Source organism: Dysidea avara, chromosome 2 (assembly GCF_963678975.1).
Source record: "Dysidea avara chromosome 2, odDysAvar1.4, whole genome shotgun sequence".
In the NCBI taxonomy this organism is placed as follows: Eukaryota; Metazoa; Porifera; class Demospongiae; order Dictyoceratida; family Dysideidae; genus Dysidea; species Dysidea avara.
Window position 1 is genome coordinate 34,269,228 of NC_089273.1, and position 14,241 is coordinate 34,283,468.

The following is a 14,241-nucleotide window of genomic DNA, read 5'->3' on the forward strand; positions in this document are numbered from 1 at the left end:
TGTGAGACTAGCGCACAGCCACCATTTTATGCCACAACAACAAACTCACTGGTGGGATGTGCCTTTTGGGGTTCGACAAGTGTACGCCCTGTGCACCTTATCTTTTCAATCAAGTTGGTTGTCTTCTTCTTCAAACATTGAAACCATACTGAGGCATTAATTTTCCCATTTTCCATATCAACACTTCTGTAGACACCACAAAATTATTTTAGAAAGTGCTTATGCTGCTGAAAGAGTGGGGCGCTTATAATTTCAATTGTTGCACCTGAAACATTAAGGCTGCTGAGTTGTCACTTTGACTTTGCCAATGCCTGGATTGCAATCAATGAAGAGATGTTGAGACAGACAGATACTTGACGGCTTGTTCCTTTGAACACACTGACTCAGCTACTCAGTACCAGATGGGAGATCAGTGAGTGATTCATGTGATTGGACAGTACTCAAGTGGAAATTGTATTACTTCATCCTATTGGTCGAGACTAAGCTCCAGACAACTGAAAGGGCCTGTTTGTTCGAACAACTTCCAGCCAGGGTGAATAGAATGTGGACCATCTTACTGAGACAGGTTATAGATCTGAGCGCCACTGCTACTACAATCTAAGGTAAGCTATGCACACTACTATGGGCCTATGTGCTTCCAATTTTGGCACAGTACGTACTTTACTAAGCTGTAACTAGCTAGCTGTGCTACAACAAAAAAACTAAACAAACTTTTTTTTTTAAATGTTAATTTAAAAATGAAGTAGGGACCTATGCAATAAAAAGTAGTGAAACAAGAGATGAATGATGGCATTACAGCATAGCTCAGTGGGAAAGCTCCTACTTGGCTTTGCTCAATGCCAAAGTAGGGGCTTTTCCATCAAGTTATGCTGTAATACCATCATTCATCTCTTGTTTCACAATTTTTAATTGCATAGATCCCTACATCATTTTTAAATTAACAATTTTTTTAAACTACTAGTCTAATTGACAATTGCTATCAATTTGGAATTTAACAACTGCCAGATCATTATCGGATTGGGACCATTGAGTATAGTAGTGGATACTCAATTGTCTCATCTGATTATAACCATTATTATAATGACATGTACTGCATAAATACATGATATGTGACCGGATTTGCAAAAAAAGGTATACCTTTTACACACACAAATTTTCGAACTTTACAACTTCATTGTAGCATATAATCATCTGAAATTTTCCATGAGTGCAGTTATAGTATCAAACACACTTTCTGTAACAACTTGGTCCTACAAACCTACAGCTCTTGTGCTGTAAAATCTTTATAAAAAAATCAAGCTGCATTTTGACATAAATAACAAGTTAATCAGTATAAGTAGTAAACAATTATGACATTTTGTTTGCTGGTAAGTAAAATGTACGGAAAAGGTACCTTTTGCAAATCGAGTCACATATTGACATAACATACACATTCACATTGAGGGGCTTGAAGAACACTATAAATACAGTACATGTATATGCATTATGACAATACATTTTGCTCTCACCAGTTTCACATGTCACACCAGTAAAGTCAAGTGCACAATCACATGTGAACATGTTGACTGCATCATTACAGGTACCTCCATTAAGACAAGGATTAGGATCACAGTCATCGATATTTATTTCACAAGTGTCTCCACTGTATCCATCCTCACAGTCACAAGTAAATGAGTTAATGCCATCAGTACAATTACCTCCATTGAGACAAGGATTTGGATCACAATCATCAACATTTATTTCACAAGTGTCTCCACTGTATCCATCCTCACAGTCACAAGTAAATGAGTTAATGCCATCAGTACAATTACCTCCATTTAGACATGGATTAGGATCACAATCATCAACATTTATTTCACAAGTGTCTCCACTGTATCCATCCTCACAGTCACAAGTAAATGAGTTAATGCCATCAGTACAATTACCTCCATTAAGACAAGGATTGGGATCACAATCATTTACAGCTAATATAAAGGTATAAATGTTGATGATTATGGTATTTTGAAAATTGTATTGCTTAATTTAATATAAAGATGTATAACAATGATTATAGCTACAAAAGTACTTTGCATCACAACAAACCCCAATAATGAAATACTAAACACCACTGTCTTGTAAAGCTACTCTCCAGTAGTGTGTTCTGTTCTGAGTTATATAGCCAGATGTCTGGACAGCAATTAAGTTGAGTAGATTAAAGTCCTATCACATAATGGATTGTGCAGCAACCTTTAGCACGTTTTACCATCCAAATCAATGTCAGATCATGCACTTTTTAGTTGGACATATTAAAGCTTTATAGCACAAAGTACATTCAATCGTAAGGAAACAATACAGTGGTGTTTGGCAACACTGATATACTAGCTAACTACTTAACAGCTATAATGTACATGATGACCGACTTGATATACATGTTTAGTACTGTGTAATATCAAACCCCACTAGCACCTCTTATTATGATGATTAATGGGTTCATAAAAGTAAACAAACTAGTGTAAAATAACTTTAGGATTAGGAATAGAGATTGCTGAAACACCAAAGAAACAAGAATCAAACAAGCCAACATGTAAGCACACAGAGATTTCTATTTTACCTCGATAAACATCAGTACAAAAGCATTCTCAGTATTACACTTACCTGACCCTGATTTATGAAAACTGCTGTTATTCCTTAGTCTCTACCATATCTATTGACTTCATAGAGATCTCTGTGTGTTTAACATGCTGGCTCTTGTTTCTTTACTGTTTCCAGCGATCTCTATTACCATGTTTTAACTAGTCCAATATAGGCAGTATACAGCATGCTGTAGTCAGCAGTAGCATAGGCAGTGGAGACGCTTTTATGGGACACTGTTTGCAAGAGAAAATCAAGATACTCTAATAGAACAGTCACAGTATTCAGAGAAGCAGTGTAGCAAATTACTTAGCTATATGTATGTGTAGTTATAAATAAGAAGATATAATTGGTGAAGAGCAGCTATTGTTAGCAGGCTGTGACCCTTTTTTTTTTTGATCTTCAACTCACAACTGGCCTGGCCCCCTCACTCTTTGGCCTGCTCCACCGCCCCTGGGCTGCAGTAGTATGGATTCTGATAAACATGCACACTTGTGCATCGAAGAAATCACAATAAGTCAAGTATGCAGTGGACACAACAACACTGTGGCTGTGGTATAAATTTAATATGTGACTAGGGCCACTGGGCCTGCAAAAACGGGGCATGTGGGCACAAACTACATCCCATCACACTACAGATCATATCTCAGTACTGGAACAGAATATTTGCATTCTGTAACTTGCATCATAAAACTGATTAAATACTTACTATGATTGGAAAATTGCATTTTCATGACATAATGGTATTTAAAAGTTATAAGCAATGGAATTGTGAAAAAGTACACAAAATTAATGTGCTCACATGCCCTGTTTTCGCAGGCTCAGTCACATATACTGTGGTTAAAGTATAGGTAATAATACAAATGAACATGTGAATAATTATATTGGATGCTTATTAACACAATTAAGAAGTTGGTTACCCTTGCAGAAACTAAGTCAGAAGATCAATGGCAAGGTGAGCCTACAAGAAGTAAATTTGCTTGAAAATGTGTTATCATTGTAATCTGCATTTTAAAATAGGTCATGGATGTGAAGAAAAATGTTTAACATGAAAGGTTATGTAATTTTTATCCCTGTGGAAAAATAATTATCAGACTAAGTGTAAATATTGTAACTAACTGGCTTTTTTTATTTTTGTTTCTTAATTTCTTAGTTTTAGCGATTTCTCTTCCCATGTTTTAATTATTTTTGCACTACTTTTTTTACTTCTGTTGTCAAAAGAAGTGTAAGTGGTGCTTGATATTACACACAGTACTAAATTTGTATATTAAAAATAAAAACTAACCAACTGTAACTTGACTACTCAGTAAGCTATTGACTCAGTAAGCTATGACCTAAAATTTCAACCCATTTTCTACTAGTTGCAAAATTTTTCAGTTTTTTGCTCATGTTTATATTGATTGGTCAATGCATGCTTGCAACACAAGATGAAGATACTGTTTGAATAGTCAACCACTGACAGATTATATTGCACTTAAATTTCTATATAAATAACCATCATTATTACTATTATAACTGTAAAATATTTGCTCACCAACTAGTATTTATCCCAGCTTATAATAGTAGTTAGGGCTCAAAGCTTCTATAATCTGAAAAATTCTCAGGGCCATATCCCTATACCACCCAGGATAGCATGCACGGCTGTTGTACGTATGCTTCAAATGCCAAAGTTTGAATTTTCAGCATTGTATTGTAGTGCCTATACTAGTAAATAATATAGAGCATGTGTGACAATCTTAAACTATGGTGGCATTTGCAAGCCTCTGTAATGAAGATGCTACATTTAGTACTATCTTAAACTCTATACAAATCATTCCCTTTTTTAAGTGTCAAAAGGCACTTCTCCAGCTTGAGTGATGATGTTTTGCAGTGGCCATTACACTTCATCTTCAACTATGTTCCATCCACTACACAACAATACAATGAAGAACAGAACAGGAATTACCTCTGCAATCACTGCAGAAAATATCTACTGAAGCAACTGTAGCATAACTTCGCTTCAGTTGTTTTTATTCCAAGAAGATAGAGTTAGTGAGTGAGTGAGTCAAACAGTCACTCGGTCGCTCAGTCCATTTGTCCTTCCATCAGTCAGTCAGTCAGTGAGTCAGTCAGTGAGTCAGTGAGTCAGTCAGTCAGTCAGTCAGTCAGTCAGTCAGTCAGTCAGTCAGTCAGTCAGTCAGTCAGTCAGTCAGTCAGACAGTCAGTCAGTCAGTCAGTCAGTTAATCAGCCAGCCAGTTAGTCAGTAAATAAGCTAGTCAATCAGATAGCTTAAAGCATTTGTTTTCCTGCTGTACTTTACTAGAATTTGTGTGTATGTGCTAATTTTGGTACCGGCTCTATGTGTTACCCTGGGGAACCACAAAATACATACCCCACATGTGAGCTTGTATTGTGGCATAAAATGTGGTTCATTAAAAATTATATGCCTGTAAATAGTTTTTAACTCTGCATTTAAGATGTTCAATGGAGTAAGCTATTCTATAAAGATAATTTTCATCCCATATGATGTGCTTTTAGATGTGACATTTTTAGCAGCACCCATCACTTTAGTGGGGACTCTACTAGACAGTTCTACCACACTGATGGTACATATTCGCATTTCAAAGAAATGAGTTCATGAATGTACTGTGTAAATGGGAGAGTTACTAACAATAAAACATTTTCTTGTACAAATTGGTGTGCTAAGTGATGCACAGAGAATAATTGTCATACTAACCTCTTGTACAATTAGTGTCTGTACCACTCCAACTTCCATCAGTTGTACATGCTCTATTGCAACTACCTTCAATTTCATAACCATCAAAGCATGCATAGGTACAAGTGGCTCCAGGGTTAGCTTCTCCAAATGAACATTCAATATTACCATTTTTAGCATAAAAGTGATAAAATTATCGTGAACCTAGGCCTATACGTAATACACTGTATACAGCTTTTAAAAACAAAGATTTTCATGTAAGAATTTTCAGGTTACAGTACATAGTACATAGATGTCACCTGCATACTGTGACATACAGTAAGATACTATAGCTACTAGCTACATTCAGTAGATAAAATTTTATTTTAGTATAGAATATTGAAATTACAGTGTGACGGGGCGTAGGAAGCATGGGTGCCATGGGTGCTTGGACACCCATAAATATTTCCAGTGGCATAACTAACGGGTGTCTGCACACTGTAACACTATTTCCAATGGCTGCATATTACTGAAACGATAGAGATACTCTAATAGAGCAGTCAATGACTCTAATAAAGCAGTCACAGTATTCATTCACAGAAGTTGTGTAGTCAACTATGTAGTTATAAATATTGATTTGATTATCAGCAACAGAATATGCAGCCATTGCTATCAGTTTTGTTTGGTCTTCAGCTTACCACTGGGCACCCGTAAGTTAAATATCTTCCTATTCCCCTGTATGATAACACTATCACTTACTTTCTTCACACCTCACTCCAGTGAAATCTTCTTGACAACCACATGTAAATGTGTTGATTCCATCAGTGCATGTTCCACCATTTTGACAAGGATTGGGGTTACAATCATCTATAACTGAAAATTCCAAACAGTAACCAGAGTATACAGTTTCTGTACAATTATTCTACTAAATATAAGGAGCATAATTATGTACAGTGGTTATTGAGTCTACCAAACAATTTGTCAGTATAGCTTTGTGGTTATGCACAAGTAGTCACAGTGTTACTGTATTAGACTATTTGAACATGTGTAGAACAGTAATGGCATTGATTTTACAATAAACTGGTGTTTGATACACGACATGGTCACACTTACTTGTGCTGCATGTCACTCCAGTGTGGTCTGGTGCACATATACAAGTAAATGAATTAACTCCATCAATACATGTGCCACCATTGAGACAAGGAAAAGAAACACAATCATCTATATCAACCTCACAGTTATCACCACTAAATCCATCCACACAATCACATGTAAATGAGTTAACTCCATCAGTACAGTTACCATCATTCTGACAAGGATTAGGATCACAATTGTCTATAACTGAAATGTGAAAATATAATTCATTGAGTATGGCTATCAAAGACATTTTACAGTGATAAAAAGTAGTGAAGCAAGAGATGATGGTTGCTATGAGGAATAATCCCTATTTGGAATTGTATTAATGTAGAAATCCCTAATTCAGTATGGTTTCACCATCTTTTCAATAAGAAGCAGAGATATTCTCACATTGCTACAATGCCAAGTAGGGATTTTAACTATAGCTACCATTATTTCTTGTTTCACTACCTTCGGAATCCTACTTCTTTTATAAATTAATAAGTTTTTTACCTAGCTTATTAACCTTTTATTAGAACATAGCTTTAAGATACAGTGGACTGTGACTGCTGTATTAGAGAACCCTTATATCACTACTCAGCTAAAGCTAGGGGCATGGTACAATATCTTCTTTTCTATGGAGCTAGATTGTTGAGGGGCATAACCTCAACACTGAATATCATGATAGGTATGATGGTATGTTCTAACCATTTAAGGGGCATGGTCTGTTGCAATCATTTAGCTTGGCTGCTACCCAATACTAACTAGGAAACTACAGCATTTAGTGCCTCACATAATTTTTTTGGGATCTATACCAGATTTCCTAAAGCCACCCTTAACAGTATGTAGCACAACAGCGGAGCATATGTCAGCAAGTCTGATTGGACTAACTTTTCACACTGGTACACCACATATAGGTATAATAAACTGTTAGCATAGGTAGCTAATCATCATTCTAAAGTTACAAGGTGATAAAATTAATTATCACTTACTTGCTTCACACCTCACTCCAGTGAAATCTTCCTCACAGTCACATGTAAATGTGTTGATTCCATCAGTACATGTTCCTCCATTTTGACAAGGATTGGGGTTGCAATCATCTATAACTGAAAATTATGGTTGATGCCTGATGCTACTAAAAGGGAACATGATTTATATCTGTACTACTTCTAATGAGTATCCAATTTTTATATTAACAATTTGTTGGTATATTAATACGTAGCTTTGTCATTAAGTATAGACCAGTGTACTGTATGTACAAATATGGAACAGTAGTGGCTTTAATTTTATCAAAATTGTAACTGGTGTTTGATACACTACATGGTCACTAGTTTAACACTCACTTGTGCTGCATGTCACTCCAGTGTGGTCTGGTGCACATATACAAGTAAATGAATTAACTCCATCGATACATGTGCCACCATTGAGACAAGGAAAAGAAACACAATCGTCTATATCAACCTCACAGTTATCACCACTAAATCCATCCACACAATCACATGTAAATGAGTTAACTCCATCAGTACAGTTACCATCATTCTGACAAGGATTAGGATCACAATTGTCTACAACTGAAATGTGAAACAAACTTTTATGGTGTGGTTATCCAGAGTACAAATGACACTCACTTTTATCAATAAAAGATATTTTGAAATTAATTGATGCATCAATTTAGTAATTGTGTTAATGCCTTAAATATATGCATGAGGCTATCAGTAATGTTAATGTTTTTTTTTCTTGGTTTATTTATGCGAACCATATCTGCATTTTTATTTTACATTTTAAATATTGAACAGGCTAAGCAACATAATAATTATACACTACAATATATACAGTACAGTAGATCATCACTTAATTATTTCATGGGCACAAACTTAGGGCATGAACATCCATACAGGAGAGGCTTACTACATTGTTTACAATGAAGAGTAACCACCACTCTAAAGAGTTCCCAGAGTAAGGAGGATTTAACACCATGATCAATACTCTGAAGAGAGTAATTGTTATTCTTAAGAGTACGTGACACCTCCTTCAGAGCATGTGATACTCCTTCGGAGTAATATTTACTTGCCAGGAGGTGTTGAATCCTCCCTACCTTGGGAACTCTTTAGAGTGGTGGTTATTCTTTATTTAACAGTGCAATACACTGTAAAATGATAGTTTAATCCTCTAGAAGCATACAGTTAAGTTTTACTTATGTAGCAGCCACCTCTTCAATACAGCAATAAGATCACCTTGGTATGTAGCTATTGTGGCCACCATATATGGGTTCTAAACACAGCTAGCATTATCTCAAATTCATTATTGAGCAAACACATTTTAGTCTCAGAAGTGGCCTTTTAGTGAGAATAGTTTTAGAGGAGCTTTGTAGTTAAATGGTGGCTACAGATGTATTCATGGTAATAAATTTGTATATAAATTCTTGTGCAAGTTGTTTTGTTATACAGTAGCTAGTTCCAGTTGTTGTACTGTAGAATCATAATAGCTGAAAATAGGGCTGCAGTGAATGTCAAATTTAGTATCTGGATATTTGGATGTCTTAGCAAACAAATACCAAACTAATTGGTAACAATTTGATTAATGCAAAGTGTTAGAATTCAGCTATATATATATATATATATTTGTTAATGTACAAACTCAATCATGAGTATATTCGTACATATGTAGCTAGCTACTTATTTACAAATTTATATAATTGTTAAATAAATCAAGAGATGGAGCTTGGATAATATGATAATCTAGTTGGTTCCATAATTTTATTGTAAAAGGAAAGAAGGAGTTCATATAAGCATCTACCCTTGTTGGCAACTGCAGAAATCTTTGATGGTGACCTCTAGTTGTGGTGTTGCTTGGTCTAAACTGTTGGTGCACATTAATATCTACCATGTCATTAATTATTTTATACATTAGTGAGGCTCTCAAATTATTTCTTCGCTTCTCCAATGTGTGCCATTGTAAACTGTTCAACATTTCTGTCACACTAGCTGTTCTATTATAGTTATTCATCACAAACATTGCTGCTCTTTTCTGTACCATTTCTAATTTATAGATGTTATGTTCAAGGTATAGGGACCACACTGTACTGGCATATTCTAGAATGGGGCGAACAAATGTATTATAGCAGTAGCATTTAACTGTTGCAGGACACTTTGCTAGATTCCATTGTAAAAGACTTCTTACTGAGTTTGCTTTTGCAGTGATCATGTTAACATGTTGTGTCCATTTAAGATTTTTGTCGATAATGACACCCAGATACTTTGTATGACTTACTGATGGTATTAAGGTATTAGATAGGTAATAGGATGATTGAACATAATTCATTTTATTGGTAATTCTCAAAAATTCAGTCTTTGAAGGTATACACATATTGCCACATACATGGCCACTTTATGCAAAATTAATGGTGGTTGTCTTTATAGACAATTTTACATGGCAGAACAGTTCATCTTGTATAAATATAACTATATAACTGGTAACCAACACTATTTCCAGTGGCAGATCCAAAGGAGGCAGAGGGGGTGCATGCCCCCCAATCCCCCCCCCCCCCCAAAAAAAAAAAACTATATATATATATAAATTATGAATGATCAAAAGCTGTAGAACAGTCTATCAAAATACTCTAATAGAACAGTCACCACACAACTCTTGAGAATTAATCGTCCAAAGTTTCTGAATATGAAAACTAACATCTGCAGCACTATTCCATGTATCAGCACACTTAGCCTCCTAATAATATTTTGTAAATGAAATGCAGATGGTCTTGCTTATGTCATTCTTTAGGCTCATATAATATAGCCACTCATTCATCTCTTGTCCACTTAAAAAGCAGTAAAGTAATTATATGATTTAGACATTTGTGCACATTCAATGTGTATAAAACTGCTCTGCATCAAAATTTTCAGTCTGAAACATAGGAAATAGTTGTAGCTTATGGGGAAGTCAATGGAAACGTGAACTTGTTACGTAATTAGGAACCTTTTCAAAGCAAATGGATCACGTTTTCGGTTTTCGCCTGACGGTTTTTGTTGCAAAGATCGCGCAATCGTCTGTAGTATGCGGTTGTGACCAGATCCTTTTACAGCGAGTGCCGCCCAACTAATCAAAAAGTGAGCGGTGTAAAAGGGTCGGCAGTGCCAGACTAATATAGTACATAGATGTCACCTGCATACTGTGACATACAGTAAGATACTATAGCTACTAGCTACATCCAGTAGATTTATTTCAGTATAGAATATTGAAATTACAGTGTGATAAAACTATTACTTACTTAATTCACATCTCTTTCCAGTGAAATCTTCCTCACAGTCACATGTAAATGTGTTGATTCCATCAGTGCATGTTCCACCATTTTGACAAGGATTAGGATTACAATCATCTATAACTGAAACTTCCAAACAATAATCAGAGTATGCAAATTTCTGTACAATTGTTCTACTAAATATGAGGAGCATATGTATATTGAGACTGCCAAACAATTTGTCAGCATAGCTTTGTGGTTATGCACAAGTACGGTAGTTACAGTGTTACTGTATTAGACTATTTGAATATGTGTGAAATAGTGATGGTATTGATTTTACAATAAACTGGTGTTTGATACACAACATGGTCACACTTACTTGTGCTGCATGTCACTCCAGTGTGATCTGGTGCACATATACAAGTAAATGAATTGACTCCATCAATGCATGTGCCTCCATTGAGACAAGGAAAAGAAACGCAATCGTCTATATCAACCTCACAGTTATCACCACTAAATCCATCCACACAATCACATGTAAATGAGTTAACTCCATCAGTACAGTTACCATCATTCTGACAAGGATTAGGATCACAATTGTCTACAACTGAAATGTGAAAATATAATTTCAGCATGGCTATCGAAGGCATTTTGTTTAAAATCCCATACGAACTTCATTTCAGGTCTATCTGAATGTATGATTGAGCTTGATTATAGCTACCAAGATATTATTAAGAAATCAACATTAGTACATTACAGGATTTAGTAATCACTTTTAACAGCAAAATTTAATAAGTAAAGACATACGTAGCATGCCTATAGAACTCTGTGGAGCTAGATGACACCAAACAAAAAAAACTTTATCTTCCATAAGCTCAGTTGAGATGTGAACTCGCTACTTTATTTCCAATAGTGGTGCTTTATTGCCTACCTACTGATGGTTCAAAGTTCACAGTTCTGAAAGTAGTTAAAATACAGGCACCAGCAGTTTGTTGTCAGAACCCTCAGGACAACTAGGTGCAGCCAACATTATTATTATTATCCATACAGGACTCATGGCATTGCTTTTAACATTTATTATAACTATAGCAAAGTCTGTTACAGTATAATTATGTAAAATTAAATTTTGTTATATGCATATATGGCTGAAATGAATGTTTATTATTACTCAACTAACATGTCATGTGCTAAATTTAGGCAATGTCAACTTGACTACCGTAGGAAAGGAAATTTTAACATCAGAAAAATTTGACAAATCGATTTAATTTGTAAAATTTACATTTGTCTAATGTTTATATGTGCCTTTAAAAGCACAGGCTTTGTCTACAATTCTTTTTTTCGTCAGCATTTTATTTGTCAAATCTGCTGAAGTGTAAATTCATCAAATTTTTCTTACATCAAAATTTCCTTGCGTATGGTAGTTGGCAGTTGCTGCATAGGCCTTATTGAAAAATTAAAATAAATTTTCATCTTACAAATAAAGCTTACAATAGTAACTGTGAGCACAAACCTTGCATTTTTACAGTGCCGTTCTTAAATCTAGCACAATCCAGATTTGGCATGAATAGCAAAGCCACTCCCATTAAATGTACCATACAAGTCAGTTCATGGGCATCATTTTTTTCATAGAATATGAAATACTTATGAACATCACAATTCTATGTGGCATTGTAATTCCATGGATGCATAAACTTCATGGGAAAGCCTATGGAATTCCATAAGTATTTCATATCAATTTTCAAGAAATTTTGTAATTATTATACATGATTTTGTCTCTGGTAGTGTGCATGCATGGACACCAGCTACCAATGAATTGCTACTTGTCAATAGACGATATGCACACTTTATTACTCGAACGAAAAATGATCAATTAAGCGTAGACGGTGCAAAACTCAACGGTAACTTAAAAGCGGAAGTCCCATACAAAAGTATGGGAAGCAAATGCGGCTCAAGCAATAACTCACCACTCGAGCTAAGGACAGGCCATCTCGCTTGCCATACACTTCTTTTGCACTTTTAAGTTACCGTTGAGTTTTGCGCCGTCTACGCTTAATTGATCATTTTTCGTTCGAGTAATAAAGTGTGCATATCGTCTATACCACACTGAACCCTTACATGTATAGGTAAGACATGTAGTGCTAGGATTCTTCAGTGGATAAACACCCCTCAGGAATAATGTAAAAATCACCAAGGCAGAGCCAAAGCAATTATTACATCAATTCAGTTTATCCACTGAAGAATCCTTACAATGCAGGTAGGCATGAACAGTGGACCTGGGGACCGGGACCCAAGGACCCGTGAGATCCTAAATTTTGTGTAATTCACCTACTTCACAATGTTCACACATTCTATTCTTGTACTAGATATGTTTGCAAGTCACAGTGGTTAGTCTCAAATAGCCTAGATTTATCTTTGTAATCTGTATTGACATCCTGGCATCATGTTGGTTCCTTGTAGAATGCCATAAGTGTCTCATAAGCCACTTATTCTTCACACCTTCAGTAATACACACACACACACACACACACACACACACACACACACACACACACACACACACACACACACACACACACACACACACACACACACACACACACACACACACACACTATTCAGTTACAACAGACAGAAAGTGGATTAGCCATGTGAGATTAGCCACTGTAATGGTAGAGGCGTTTAGTAAAAGCACACAATTTATATAAACATTATGAAATTTGTAAATTTCCATGAAAAGTTGGGTATTCACAGATTCTTGGTTCCCTGGCTCTTAGATCTCCATCCCCTGGTCCACTGTTTATATTTACCCTTAGTAGTGCACGTCTTAGTTAATTAGACAATGGCCCCATAACTGGGATTTTGTTAGCAACACACAAAGTATGCAATTTTAAAATTATTTGTCAAAAATTGGTGGCTAGGTGTCTTACTCAATAATACACCAGTGTACAGGTCTCTTACCAGAATAAAAACCTGCAAATATCAAAGCATTCTCCAAATGCCACTGTCTAAGCAGGTCTACTCGGAAAAAAAATAAGTGTGTGCTGAGTGCACCATTTTGGTGTTACGCTTTTATATGCAAAGCACACTTCAATTTTTACATAGTATGTTGCTATTTTTGCACATCTTTTGTTCAGATTTCTGTTAATCCTTTTGTTTGAATTCCTATCTACTGACCCTATACTGTTGAGGTCTACACCATAAAGCAGTCAAGTTGAAGTGGCCTTAACGGAAAAGATATTGTTTTAATTCACTTCATCAGTATATATATATACATATACAATCCTATAAAGTAAGATTTACAGTACGTAAGTGTAGACCTGAACACTGTGTTTATGGTTGCTGTTATTAAATAATTAGTTATGGGTAAACAGACCTGCTGTTGTGCATGTTGTTTCTGTGCCACTCCAACTGCTATCGTTCTGACAGGTCCGCATGTCACTACCATCCAGTTCAAAACCATCATCACAAGTGAACCTGCAAAAGTCACCAACATTTGGTTGTCCATCATCTCCCAATGAACAATCAATTATTCCATCAAGAGGAACATCAAGTGGAGGACAAATGCCTGTAAGAAGCATCTGTTAATAAAGCAATTATAACACT

General features: G+C 35.6%; 1 protein-coding gene across 5 annotated transcripts in view; it reads right to left on the reverse strand.

Moving 5' to 3' along the window:
• The window catches only part of LOC136247131 (fibropellin-1-like), a 49,301-nt gene that overhangs the window by 14,157 nt on the left and 20,903 nt on the right, over positions 1–14,241 (reverse strand). For 2 of the 5 annotated variants that reach the window (XM_066038755.1, XM_066038757.1), the window contains 8 exons: positions 14,012–14,203; positions 11,018–11,245; positions 10,669–10,788; positions 7,745–7,972; positions 7,394–7,507; positions 6,399–6,626; positions 6,045–6,158; positions 1,509–1,964 (listed from right to left, as the gene is read on the reverse strand). In XM_066038755.1, the coding sequence (XP_065894827.1) occupies positions 1,509–1,964; positions 6,045–6,158; positions 6,399–6,626; positions 7,394–7,507; positions 7,745–7,972; positions 10,669–10,788; positions 11,018–11,245; positions 14,012–14,203 (1,680 nt within the window). The remainder of the gene's footprint in view (positions 1–1,508; positions 1,965–6,044; positions 6,159–6,398; positions 6,627–7,393; positions 7,508–7,744; positions 7,973–10,668; positions 10,789–11,017; positions 11,246–14,011; positions 14,204–14,241) is intronic. The other 3 variants (XM_066038756.1, XM_066038758.1, XM_066038759.1) reach the window with 3 other exon arrangements.